Here is a 14,175-nt window from a genome sequence, read left to right on the forward strand (position 1 = left end):
AAGAACCATAGGAATGAGTAGGAAGGAAAAATTATGCTTTGAAGCTCATAAGATTAACTTGTGTTATACGATCAAATAGGAACTGTGTGAAAGCTTGACACTTGAAATGGAGCCTAATCATTGCCATAATTTAGAATTAGGTAGTATGTCTACAGTGGTATGTTTCATGCCCAGCATGTGTTAATGAGAAATGAACTTTGTCTGTGATCCTCGTGTGACTGGCAGCATATGGGTTATTAGGTTGTACGGATCCTTATATATCTCACATTCTATTTTTCCAGCTTCCTATATAATTTGCAATCCTAGAAATGTTTTATTGTTATCATTACATGCTGGGCATGAAGTACACCAGTATGGTGGACATACAATCTAATTCAAAATTATGGCAATGATTATGTTCCATTTCAAATGTCAAGATCTCATCACAACTTCTATACATGAGGACCTTAATTTGTAATACATATATACCACAAATTGATATATAAGGTTAGGAACATCAAAAGGCTGGGTCAGAGAAACCTTTCAGTTCTTTTCCTTTCATTTCTAAACCCTCAATCAATTTATTATATACTTCACATGCTACAATGGACACACAAATAGTAAATGCCTGAGAAGGAAACATAATGTAGCTTATTATGCCTTCTCCTCAAACAAACTGTACATCCAACAGCACATTTTACAGATAGAATAATTGTGTCTCAGTCCAGCAAAGTGTATCTCTAAGATAAAGTTCAAGGCAGAGAAGAAGTAGAAATCTCATTTAGCAGCAAGGAATAAAATAGGAATCAAATACTGCAATCAGTAACAGTAACAGAGTTGGAATGAACCTTCAAGAAAAGATATCAGGGCAGAAAAAACATCCTGTAATTCTATGAATGACCATACAAGAAAACAGAGAACTTTTAAGCAAGAATAACAGATTTCAACTAAACAGAGCAAACTGTTGCAGAGTAAGAAGTAGCTGGATAACAGAAACAATTTTCTGATGATTATTGCCCTTTCTTGCTAGAGCTCTTCAAGCAATGGCGAGGCATCCTGACACCTGGATTTTGTGTCCCAAGGAAAGGAGCTTTTTCCATTCTGTTGTCTTTCAAGTCTATTAGAATTTTTGTTTCGATTAGTACTCAACCACTGAACTGCAATTTCAAAGTATTTGGAAAGTACCAAGCAGGGAAAGGTTGACCTACAAGACTATCCTCCACAAGCCACGGTGTTTGTCAAAAAGCTTCACAGATTACAGGTGAAAGAAAATAGAATGTACAGTGAATCCCTAAGTGACCTTGAATATTTAATCAAAACTCAAACGATATGGAAACAAGAAAACAGAGAAGTGTCCAATTATTTTCTGCATCTGCAAGATTTATAAATAGCTTCTCCTGGGAAAATGTACATGTCAAAGCAATTTCACAGGTTTTACTTGCATGTTGATTGATTTCAGCTGAATGCAGGGTCTTGGCTGGGAAGAGGAAATGCAAAATGTGAACTTGTCTTCAGCAGAAAGGAAAATAAAAACCACAAACATTTCTATGAGGAACACTTTTCCATATCTTCAGTGTAAAATGAACATACATTTCCAGTAATGCAAGCAGAAGCAAATTATGAAATACTTGGAAAATAAAAGTTTAATTAAATGTTTAAAGTTCGTTTCTAATCTTGATTCTATGCCTGCTGACTCAACAGAGCTTATAATAGAATTATATCTTAATCACTTAATCATTCTATCATTATAGAATGAAGAGTTACAACTTCCTTGAAATATTGTGATAGTTACAAATGAAGTGTCACTGATTTACCACTTAGGACAGTACCTCTGAGAAGTTCTGAAGAACATCAAGGGCCCAGAAGACTGGAAAAGGGCTAGTTTTGCAATAATAATCCTTATTTCAAGTATTGGGTTCAGTTCTACACACTCCAATTTTAATAAACTGGAGCAAATCTAGAAATAGGTTACCAAGATAGTGAAAGAACAGTGAATGACTTGCCTCCAGAAGTTGTAGAGGCTCCAAACACTGGAGGATTTTAGATATTGGACAACCATTTGTCTGGAAAGATATAGCGTTTCCTGTTTGAGCAGGGGGTTAGATTGAAGACCTCCAAGGTAACTTCCAACTCTGTTCTGTCATTCTGGAAACCAAGTCCTACAAGGAATGGCTAAAAGACCTAGATATGTTTAGCTTGCAGAAGAGAAAGTTAAGAGGGAACATGGTGGGTTGTCATCAAATTACTGGAGAGCTATCACATTGCAGAGAGTTCAGATTTATTTTCACTTGCTCCAAGGAGTAAGGTTAGAACTAAGGCAATGAAGTTTCAAGGACACAGATAAACACTAGGAAGAACTTCTTGACAGTGAGAACTATCAATTAGTGAAAGAAATTATTGATTGGAGTGGTTTCTTTCCTTTCATGCAAGTTTTCTAACAGAGGCTAGATAATAGTCTATTGGAAATGGTATAATAAATTTCACAAGGTGCTAGAGGTTGGGTTGGACCTCTTAGGCCCTTCCAACTTTAAGATTCTATGATAAATCTTCCATATTCCTTTCTAGAAACTAACTTATAGTTCTGTTAATAATTTGAAACCCAAGCAGAGATTTTAAATTGACCCTTTTAGATATTAAATAAATAGTTTTTCTAAGACCCACTCTGCATCCTATAAACACTGCATCCTATCAGCATCTGGATAATCAAGGGAAATATCAATGAAACTGTTTCTGAATACTTGCAGGAATCCCTTGCACATATATATTGCACTTTCTCTAGTGGATTTTAGTCAAGTATGAATTGGAGTTAGACTCATAGTAAGCTCTTCTACTGCATACTCTGGAATCAATTCTTGGCAAATTTAACATATATGCACTTTCCTAAAGTTTTTATCACTGCTGGTTCCTCTCAGTTCACTTTTTATAGATTGGGAAAGGGATAGAAATATGTTGTACCAGTAGTTTTCTGCAATAAGTGCACTGCATTCCAGAACAAAACTGTCTCTACCATTTCTTCGATACTATCTCTTATGGAAGGAATTAATGTTGCCATGCTCTAGCCGAACCTTTCTATCGCACATACATTTGCAACATACATGGTTAATTATGAGGTGGTAAGCAAACGACTTTACTCTGGTGGCGCCAGAATATGGTGATAGAAAGATACGTTTTGAGCCCACTCTGAATCCTCACTTAAAGAGAAACTTACTGTAGAAATGTGTTAAGCTAGATGGATCAAAGGGGAATACCTCTGCAGTTATTTCTTTTGTTTTATATATCAACTGACAATTCTTCAGTTACAGTAGATAGAATGATAGGTTTAATAGGAGATGCATATGTAAACTTGAAAGCATCTCCTGAAGGAAATATAGGACAGAAATCTTATAAGCAAACAAATAAACAAATTTCACTTGACACTTTCCAGAATTAATAATGGCTACTGCCTACCCCAAACATCAGAACATTTGTTTATTTAGCTCTGTGTTTCTCTACCTTGGCAACTTTAAGATATGTGGATGTCAGTTCCCAGATTTTGGGAACTGAAGTCCATAAATAAAGATGCCAAGATTGAAAAACTGTGATCTAGCTGGGCCATTGGACTGGCAACATTTCTTCAGATTCTTAGACAAAGCTCCATCGCTTTACCTATCTCTTAGCTCTTGCAATCTTCTGCAAGCATAATGTATCCTCTGCCTCAAACCACAGTCTTTTCTCAAAAAATGTGAATGAATCTCACAAAGAGATGTCAATAGGGTGCTTTTTTGAGCAGAATGATATAGAACACGCAGGGATACCTGCATACACAACCCTACTGAATGATGGTTATCTATGGTATACCCAAAGCTTCCAAAAATCACATAGCAAGGACTTATTCAAAGGATAAGTCCTTTGAATGCTTAAGAACATTCTAAGGATGCAAAAGATATATTTATATATTGCACAAAGAAATAATGACTTTTCCAACAAATTTGCTTCAATCAGAAATTCAGTAAATCAGAAATTCAATAAATCTATTTGTGAATGTTACTAGAATTTAAATCTTTTAACAATTTAACCCAGAAAAAGGAAAGAACAATAAACTTCTAAAATGATAGATTATGGAGACAAGAGTCTGAGACAGCAACTTGGACTATTAGTACACATCATCCATTTGTGGTTTACTACACACCAAAAAAATTAAGGATGAACAATAACAAATGTATTCCATGGGCCACAACACGTACAACAGAGGTACACATGTGATTTGTCACAAATATAGGAAGCCTATCACATGTTAAATTAAAACTAAAAAGAAGGATGTAGGCAGGGTAGCTTAACTATTAATGTGAAGAACACATTCCCTGTAAACTATCCAGTAAGATGGTAAAGGTCCCCATGTACACAGAGTATCATGCAAATGGGAATGGTTCAAGACCTCTTTACTTAGATGAGTTGTAGTCTGTGGTTGCCATTTGGCTTTCTCTTTTGATATGTGAAAAGTACAGCTTTTAATATCCTGATCCAATCTTTAGAAAAGCATATCTTGCTTATGCATATTAGGGCTACTTTGCTTGCTCCGTTTTTTAGAGAAAACCATTACTGTGAACTAAGTATTCTTGCTTGAAGTTCATTCTTAATAGATAATATCAGGCTCTAGATTGAAAGAAACTCTGAACTTGCACTGCCCAAGAAGTGGACAAGTGCCAATCAGAAAGAGATTGTGGAGAACAAAAACCCTACAGTTGTTTTGTACCAATTCATATTTGTTACTTTTTAATGGCATAAATGGATATCAAGGCTCATCGTCATTAGCTTCTTTCCAGTCCTGGTTTGGAAAGTGAAGTGACCGGGCAAAGAAGTCCTGCTCTAACAAAGCCCTAGCAAACTCCTGCCCTGGAGATTTTAGAAGTCTCTTGCATTAGGGCCCTATAGGGCAAAATGGGGCACGGAATGGAAGAAAGTTAATTATATTGCTCTTTAGGCAACATGAAGAATTTTATTCCTGCACTTCACAGACGCAATGGCCCGAAAACATATGGGACAAAAAAAATAAAATCTAGTTTACAAATCTTAAAATAGGCTAAATCCCTCCCTCCCCAAGCATCTATAAATTTTGCTCACAGTTGGCAACTCAATTACTCCTGCACGGAAATGGCTCCTATTAACAGAAATTCCATCTGAGGGATTTGTTAATTACTGAAAGCAAATGGAATGGTCAAGAAAAGAGCAACCCATTGGGATCTCAATGTTCTTTAAGAACTTAATTTCTCCAGACACTTGCAGGTCTATTGCCTCTCTTGACTTGGCATAAATTATTCACAGTCCAGAGCCAATGGTTCATGTTTGCTATTGCCTAAAAGCCTGACTAACTACTTCCTTTAGCTATTTGGTCACCAGAACCAAAATTATACACAACCACTATACTGATGCTAAATGCAAACAGTTTCTACACCAGGGAAACCTATAATAGCTTTCATTGACATAACAAGTACACTGATTCTCCCACCCTGCAGCAGGAATCATACTGGTATTAGCAATCTGCTACACTGAGCTTCATTGGCTGAAAAGCGGGATAATGTAATAAATAACAATACAATATAGGAACCATTTCCACATTTCAAAATTACCTTGCAGCACAGAGCCATAAACCAAGAACACCAATAATGTCAACATATTTATATATTTACGCTTATATATCGTATAGTTATTTTTCAGTAAATAAAATAATAGAACCATTCTGATAGTGTCTAAAGATCCTTCAATAGGCAGAACTGAGGAGTAAGGATTTTGATTTCAACAAACTTACTGTTATGTTTGGGTATTGACGAGGCAGGAGACCAGGTTAGTGACAACAGCTCTTTAATATAGTGTGACCCAGCAAAACTCTGGAGAAAAACCTCTCCTTATATACACTTCAGCCAGAGGCTGCATCCAATCAGAAGCGAGATACTTCCCGCCTAAAACTCCCGCCAAAACTTACAGTAATACATTACACTCCTTCCCTCCCAGAAGGCACTTTGCCAATATTTGCATATTACTTCTCTACGTAGTCCCGCAGGTACGTGGGGCGTCTCCTGACTCTCCCGGACCTGCGCAGTTCACTTTCTGGAGTTGAGTCGAGCTTGCCGGAGGGGCTTTTCGTTCCTCTGAGCTCCTCCTCCCGGCCATCCGGCCCTGGATTATTCGCCGGCTCGGACCTGCTGTCCTCTAGAGGGACCTGAGGGTGTCGCTGGACCTCGCCTGACTCAGATAAGTCTCTGTTTGGTTCTACGCTTTCTGTTTGTTCTCGGCTCCAGTCAGCTGTGGGGTTAATTAAATCATAGTCAGGGCTGGTCTCGCCTAATTCTGCCTTATCGCTCAATCTGTTTCTTAATTGATCTATGTGGCGCCTCCAAACTCTGCCATCGTCTATTTCCACTAGGTAAGATTTGGGGCCCGTTTTGTCTATGACTATCCCCCTCTTCCAGCTTGGGCCGTCGCTGTAATTATGTGCCCACACTGAGTCTCCTATGTTTAATTCCCGGATTCTATCTGGTTTTGTTTTGAACCCGTCCTGCACGTAGTTGGTGTAGCCGGTCTAGCGGGCACCGTAGCTTCCGCCCATTAATAGCTCGGCTGGGCTGCGGCGGTGGCCACACAGGGGTCCTGTGTTGGACGGTTAGGAATGCGTCGATCTGTGCCTGCCAATCGCCGGGCCGCTTCGTGATAGCGCTTCTTCGCACTCAGAACAAATCGTTCAGCAAGGCCGTTCGACGCAGGGTGGAACGGCGCTGAGAGGGCATGTCGGATGCCCTCTTCAGCCAGGTACCCTTCAAATAATGCTGCGGTGAACTGTGGGCCGTTATCGGACACGAGGGTGTCCGGTAGCCCGTGCGTGGCGAAAAGGTGTTTTAGTGCTGCAATGACAGCTCCAGCGGTTGTGGATTTCATTAGATGATCTCCAGCCATTTGGAGAATGCATCCACCACAATTAGAAATGTTTGGCCGTGGAAGGGCGGCAAAATCAATGTGTATGCGGGACCAAGGGCCTTGGGGTTTCTCCCACTCCAACACTGGGGCCGAGGTGGTAGTGGTCTGGATTCCTGACATACCTGGCATCGCCAACCCTGTCACTGATTTCCCTGTCCATTAGGGGCCACCAGACATAGCTCCTGGCTAGCCCTTCATCCTTACAATTCCTGGGTGACCCTCATGCAGTAGTTCCAGGACTTTTTCTCAGCTTCTCTGGAACTACCACCCTATCCCCCAGAGCAGGCACCCCTTGCACAGACAATTCCCTCTTTTCTTTACAAACTCTCTAAACGTCGCCCGGCGCAGCGGGCCATCCCTTGAACCCAACCGATTACAGTTCTTAAAACAACGTCCCGGTAGGAGGCCCGAGCCACTTCCTGCGATGTGACTGGGCCAGAGTCCCAAGAGTCAATTAGTAGAACGGGGTGCCGGAGTAGGGTCCTCGATTTCCCGGCAATGGGCATCTGCTCAATGCGTCCGCATGCCCCAGCTCTTTCCAGGTCGATGCTGCAGTTTGTAAGAGTAGGCGGCCAAAAGATAGTCCATCTGGTCAGCCGGGTGATAGTGCCACTGGCGTTGGGCGGTCGCCAGCCAGTAATCCCAATAGCGGTCTGTGGTCAGTGATAATTTCAAAGTCTCTCCCAAAAGCGTATTCGTGAAATTTTTCACCCTGACACTATTGCGAGAGCCTCCTATCTAGCTGGCTGTAATTCCTCTCAGCCGGGACATCGTTCGTGAATAGAACGCTATAGGGGCTTCAGTGCCGTTTGGGAGTCTGTGGCTAAGTACAGCTCCTACTCCATAGGGGACGATCACAAACCAATACTAACGGCAGTCTGTTGTTGTATTGTATTAACAGGCTATCGCTTGATAGCAAACTTTTTACTGCCTCAAATGCCCTATTCTCTGACTTCCCCACGACCAAGCAGTGTTTTTTCCAAGCAATTTATGCAGCGGTTCAGCAACGGTTGCCTTGTCTTTTAAAAACACGGCGTAAAAGTTTACCAGACCCAGGAAAGCCTGGAGTTCTGTCTTGTTTTTGGGTGCTGGGGCTCTCTTTATCGCCTTGTCTTTGCTCTCAGTGGGATGAATCCCTTTTTTGTCTATTCTATAGCCCAAAATTCAACAGATTCGACCCCTATCTGACACTTGCTTGCTTTGACTTTTAATCCTGCCGACCTAAAATGGCCAAAACTTTCCTTAATCGCTTCCCAGTTCTCTTAAATCTTCCCCTGATACCAACACATCATCGAAATAGGGTACGACTCCCGGTAACCCTTGTAGGAGCCCCTCCATCGAATTTTGGAATAGCCCCGGGGCCACACTCACCCTGAACTGTAACCGGGTGCACTTAAAGGCACCCAGTGCGTTACAATGGTCTGGGCCTCAGCTGTGCTAGCATCTACGGGTAGCTGTTGGTACGCTTGTGCCAAGTCTAATTTGGCGAAAACTTGTCCGTGTCCTAGTGAGTGCAATAAGTGTTGCACTACTGGAACTGGGTAGGCGCTCTTTTGCAATGCTTTGTTCAAAGTAGCCTTGTAATCAGCGCAAATCCTTATGGACCCGTCTGGTTTTATAGGGGTGACGATTGGCGTCTCCCATTTGGCATGGTCAACTGGCACTAGTATCCCCTGGCTGACTAATTTATCTAACTCTTTGTCGATTTTAGGTTTGAGTGCAAAAGGAACCCTCCTTGCCTTTAACCTAATGGGAGCTATTTGGGGTCTAAATTGAAGGAGATAGGGGTCCCTTGTACTTGCCTAAACGGTCCTCGAATACGTCTGCGAATTCCTCCAGTAGGCGTTTTGCAGGTTGCATCCGCTCCGTGGACGCCAGTCACCCCATTCCCAACGCCCGGAACCAGTCTAGCCCCAGCAAGCTTGGCAAGGTTCCTCGACTAACGTGATGGGCAGGGTCTTTTCGTATGTCCCGTACTTGACCTCGACGGTCGTTGTCCCTCGAACAGGGATGCGGTTGCCCTGGTAATCCTGCACCCGGAGCCGTTGTTTCTGTAGCTTGCGCTTTGCGATGTGCGGCAAGGCTTTCACAAAAGTGTCCCAGGACATGATTGTGATAGCTGATCCTGTGTCTACTTCCAGTCGGCACGGTACGCCTTCAATTGTCGGGTTTGTGAAGATCTTTTCTTCGATGCGGGTAGCTGCGTGGTCTATGGTAACAGTCATTCGGTTTGACTTTGCGCTCTTTCTTTCCTGGCCAATCATGGTCGCCTCGCCGATCTCGCGCTCTGATTGGCTGGTTTGAAATTTCGGAATGTGGGGTTTGCATCTCTGACTCAGAGCCGCTCTGATTGGCGATTTGAATTTTCGGCGGAAGGTTGGGGTGCTCGGCAGACTTGAGCCAGGTGCCCTTCCTTTCACACCGCCGCAAATGGCGTCCCTGAACTTACATCTTTGGCGCTGATGTCGCCCCGCAACTTCCGCATTCCTCCGGGTCTTCCTTGTCGATTTTCCGGTGTAGTGGACTTCTTCCTCCTCTTCGCTGGTTGACTCACGATAGGTTTCTTCGTGGTGGACTGTGCTCGGCTTTGCGCCCGCCATCGGCGTGAGTCGCTTTTGTAAGGTGTCTGCTGCATGGTTGGACATCTCATGGGCTCTGGCTTCGTCCAGAGCGTTTGCCAATGTCAGGTTGCTCTTGGCTAGCAACCGTCTCCTCAAACGGATGTCTCTGACCCCCCGTATAAGTTGTTCCAGCAGCTCTTCGTCCAGATCGCGGTACTCGCAATGCTTGGAGGCTTGTCTCAGGGCTGCCATGTAGTCGCTGATAGACTCGCCTTCTTGTTGCCTGCGCCCCAAACTCGTACCGTCGAGCGTATTTGGACGGGCTGGTGCGAGTGATTCTTCAGGAGGGTCTGAAGGGTCTGCCACGACACGGAGTGTAGCGGTGTTGGCTCCGCTAGGGCTTCTGCGACGGCGATGACTGCTGACCCACAGTGGCTTATGAAGTAAGCCCGTTTGCGGTTGTCGGAGACTCCCTGTAGCTCGTTTGCCTCCAGGAAACTTTCGAAACGGGTCATATATATTCCCCATGTCTCCTGGGCAGGGTCAAACGGAGTGGGTGGCGTGTAGCCGGTCATCGCTGCATTCGCCGTCACCTTGCTGGGTTTGATTCTCGTAGTGAGTTCAGCTCTGTTCTGGTGCTCTGCCTCAAGATCCCACCTTCGTCGCCAATGTTATGTTTGGGTATTGACGAGGCAGGAGACCAGGTTAGTGACAACAGCTCTTTAATATAGTGTGACCCAGCAAAACTCTGGAGAAAAACCTCTCCTTATATACACTTCAGCCAGAGGCTGCATCCAATCAGAAGCGAGATACTTCCCGCCTAAAACTCCCGCCAAAACTTACAGTAATACATTACACTTACCTTCACAGGAAGCACCATCTGACAGGAGCACAAAGCCAAGTGAACAAGAACACACAATTTCCCCTTCCACCATATTACAAATGTGCTTGCAGGGACCATTATCTGGGAAACACAATATTTCAAAACACATTAAAACAATTAAAGTGAATTCCTTTTATATTATAATTATATCCTGGTCATCACATCAGAAAGTAAACATGCAAATAAACCACATACCCTCATATGCTGAATCATTCTTTAGAATCTTTCTTATATTGGTAAACACACCTGAGCTAAGCTTATCTATGAGGCTGAAACACAGCTGTGTTGCACAAACAACTCTAAAATGCTAATATTAAATAACCTTGAGTTTTCAAGTTAACCTCCAATTATTCAGCACATTATCCTCTGAGCTTCTGTTTTTCTTTTTTGTCAACCTACTGGAAGCTGTTTGGACTAGTACTGAAATAAAAATGGCCAAGGAAGCTTTTAATGATTTTCAAACACATGAAAAACAATATATAGTTGCTTGTTCTATGAAATGGGTGGCTGTATACATTAATGATAGATAGATAGATAGATAGATAGATAGATAGATAGATAGATAGATAGATAGATAGATAGATAGATAGATATATGATAAATACTTATCTCCCACTCCCAATTAGACATACCTTTACATTTATCTTGTTCTACTTGTAAAGTGTTGTTGGTTGCAGGTTGAATATTTAAAACTTCTGGAGCTGGAGTGGCTTTCTCCTCTAAGGCAGTATTTTGTGCATCATCTTCAAAATCTAAAAAAGCATATATTACAGAAATATTTTAATTATGTTCTTTCATATCTTTATAGTTCCAAAAAAGGTTTTCTTTGGAATATACAAATAATTCTATAGTTTATTGGGAAACGTAGTAATTAAACTCTCCCACCTTGTGAGATACACAAAGAAATAAGACAGGGATGCCTACTGTCTCATCTCTTGTTTATTTTGATCCTTGAAATATTAAATATAAGAAAAAAAAGTGAGAATGTGGGAGTAAAGATTTAAAAATAAATGTATAAGTCAGGGCTCTTGCAGATGACTTGGTTTTGATTTTTGAAGATCCTTTAAGGGAAATTGAAACATTAAAGGGAAAATTAAAAGAAGTTGGTATACCAGCTGGTTTTAAAATTTATAAAGAAAAAAGAAATGAAAATTTTAACAAAAATATGTAAATAACAAATTGAACAGAATTGCTGAATAAAACAGGTTTTCAGATGGAGAAGAAAATAAAATAGGCAAGTATCACCATGACAAATATTTTAAAAGGTAAACGTTTCCCCTGTCCAGTCATGCCCAACTCTAACTGTGTGCTATTTCAAAATAACTATTGTAATAGATGGAATGAAGTTAAAATGTTAAGATGGGAGAAACTATAACTGTAATTGCTGGGGTGAGTTTCTATGATTTAGACTGTGCCAAAAGGACATATCTAAGTTTGTATGGCAAGGAAAAAAAACCCCATGAGTTAAATACCAGATGTTACAAGATGCAAAGGACATTAATACATGTCACTAGAGATGTGATACATGTCTATACATGTCTAGTGTATAAAGGCACTTCAAATTTATGTTGGAAATGTGAAAAATAAGAAAAGCATATATCACTCTCATACCAAAAGAAGATTCAGACTTACAACAGATTAAAAAAACTACAGACTGATATCCTTATTGAATGCTGACTATAAAATATATGCCTCAATAATTGCAGAAAGACTAAAACGGTTCCTAAATAAATTTATACATTCAGAACAAAATGGATTTTTACCTAAGAGACAAATTAAAGACAATATGAGAATAATTTTAAATATGCTGGAGTACTATGAAACATATCCAGGAAACCAAATGGTGTTGATTTTTCTAGATGCACAGAAGGCATTTGACAATGTGAACTGGCAATTTATGCTAGAACTATTAAAAGATATAGATTTTGGGGAGAGATTTATTAACATGATTAAGGCGCTATATTATAAGTAAACAGCAAAGGTGAAGGTAAATGGAGATATGACAGAGAAGGTTAACATTAAAAAAATGTTAACAAGGATGTTAACAAGGATGCCCTTTGTATCCCCTATTATTCATATTGACACTGGAAGTATTAAACAGAAATATTAGACAAGATATAGAGATAAAATGTATGGAAATAAAAAAGGAAAAATATAAACTTCAGGCATTATCTTCCTTAATAGTTACACATCTTGTTGTCAGATAGGCAATCAAATCATATTAGGAAACATTCAATATAAATCATAAGGATACCAGCAACAAGGTTACAGTCATACAGTCAGTCATAAGTAGACGAGGAGATGGGTGGTAGGAACGATGAGAAGATTAATAGTAATGCAGACTTACTAACTAGTTTGACAGTGTTGAGGGAATTATTTGTTTAGCAGAGTGATGGCATTGGGGGAAAAACTGTTCTTGTGTAAGTGTTGTACCTTGATGAACATATCTTTTCTTTTATGTACTCTGAGAGCATATGCACCAAGACAAATTCCTTGTGTGTCCAATCACACTTGGCTAATAAAAAAAAATCAATTCTATTCTAGTTGTTCTGGTGTGCAGTGCTCTACAGTGTCATTTTGAGGGTAGGTGTTGAAACAGTTTATGTCCACGATGCAAGGGGTCTGTAAATATTTTCACAGCCTTCTTAATATAATTCTCAATATATTCTCAATATATTCATGGGATAGAATCTGTTCAACATGCTAAGCTTAAATATGATTTGGTTAGGTTCTGATTGACTCTGAATAGAATCTCTGATTCACTTCATAGCATTTTTGATACCTCCTTTCTCCTTGTGCTATTTACCAACAAAAAAACTCAAAAGAAACTAATCCATTTGCAGACCTAGGCTACATGAAATACATAGTTCTTCCACTTCCATGTCTCTTTCCCCCATTTTTTACCTTCCATGTTCAGTGGAGCACCTGAAGCACTACAATGATGCTTAGCTGAGATTACTAATGCACAATTCAGTAATCTCATGACATATGCTATGTTTATTTCGCTATTAGGTGGGAGAAGATGGAAAAAAAACATTTGAAGTGTCAATTTAAACTCTTTATCAGCTTATATATGAGCCTGATGGTTGTCCTGGAAATGCTTATGTGTTTTGGATTTTACTTTTTTACTAATGTGATTATTTCCATACTTTCAGCAGGGTTGGGGGAGAATTTTACTTGGTTCTCATTTTAATATTTACCTACCCAATTTGCATCCTGCAAATTACAACATAAACCAGAATGCAGTTATAATTTGCTCTCGCACTTCTACAGCTTCTGAAATGTAGACCTCTAATTTTTAAAGCATATATAAAATATATAGCTTTAAAAAGATATGTAAACTTATGCATAAGTCATACTAAATACCATACACTATAAAATATATTATTGCAGGGGGCTGCTTGTAAAACCATTTTTATTAGAAAAAGCATATAAATATTAAGAGGCCTGACAAATTAAAAATACAAATTGTCATGCAGTTTTTTCCTTTTAAAAAAATCAGAAACACTCAGAAGGGGTGAAACTGATAATTTGTGCCTCACAGTGCAGAAAGTGAATGATCTTCTTATTCTACTTTATAAAGATAAGATGTATAAAGATAGGATTTATAAAGACTTACATTTAGAACATTGGAAATATCTATAAATGTGAATTAAATTTGGAAGATATACAGGTAGTCCTCAACTTACAACCATTCATTTAGTGACCATTCAAAATTGCAACAACACTGAAAAAAGGAATTTATGACTGATCCTTGCATTTAGCAGCATACCCATGGTCACATAATCAAAATTTGAGCATTTG

At 40.1% G+C, this 14,175-nt stretch overlaps 1 protein-coding gene across 8 annotated transcripts in view; it reads right to left on the reverse strand.

Annotated features, from left to right (window-relative positions):
* Positions 1-14,175, reverse strand: part of FBLN2 (fibulin 2) — a 173,640-nt gene that overhangs the window by 31,257 nt on the left and 128,208 nt on the right. For all 8 annotated transcript variants that reach the window (XM_058165750.1, XM_058165756.1, XM_058165751.1 and 5 more), the window contains exons 8-9: positions 11,004-11,123; positions 10,351-10,452 (exon numbers count right to left, since the gene is read on the reverse strand). In XM_058165750.1, coding sequence (XP_058021733.1) covers positions 10,351-10,452; positions 11,004-11,123 — 222 coding nt within the window. The remainder of the gene's footprint in view (positions 1-10,350; positions 10,453-11,003; positions 11,124-14,175) is intronic.

This window comes from Ahaetulla prasina, chromosome 2 (assembly GCF_028640845.1).
Source record: "Ahaetulla prasina isolate Xishuangbanna chromosome 2, ASM2864084v1, whole genome shotgun sequence".
Classification (NCBI taxonomy): Eukaryota; Metazoa; Chordata; class Lepidosauria; order Squamata; family Colubridae; genus Ahaetulla; species Ahaetulla prasina.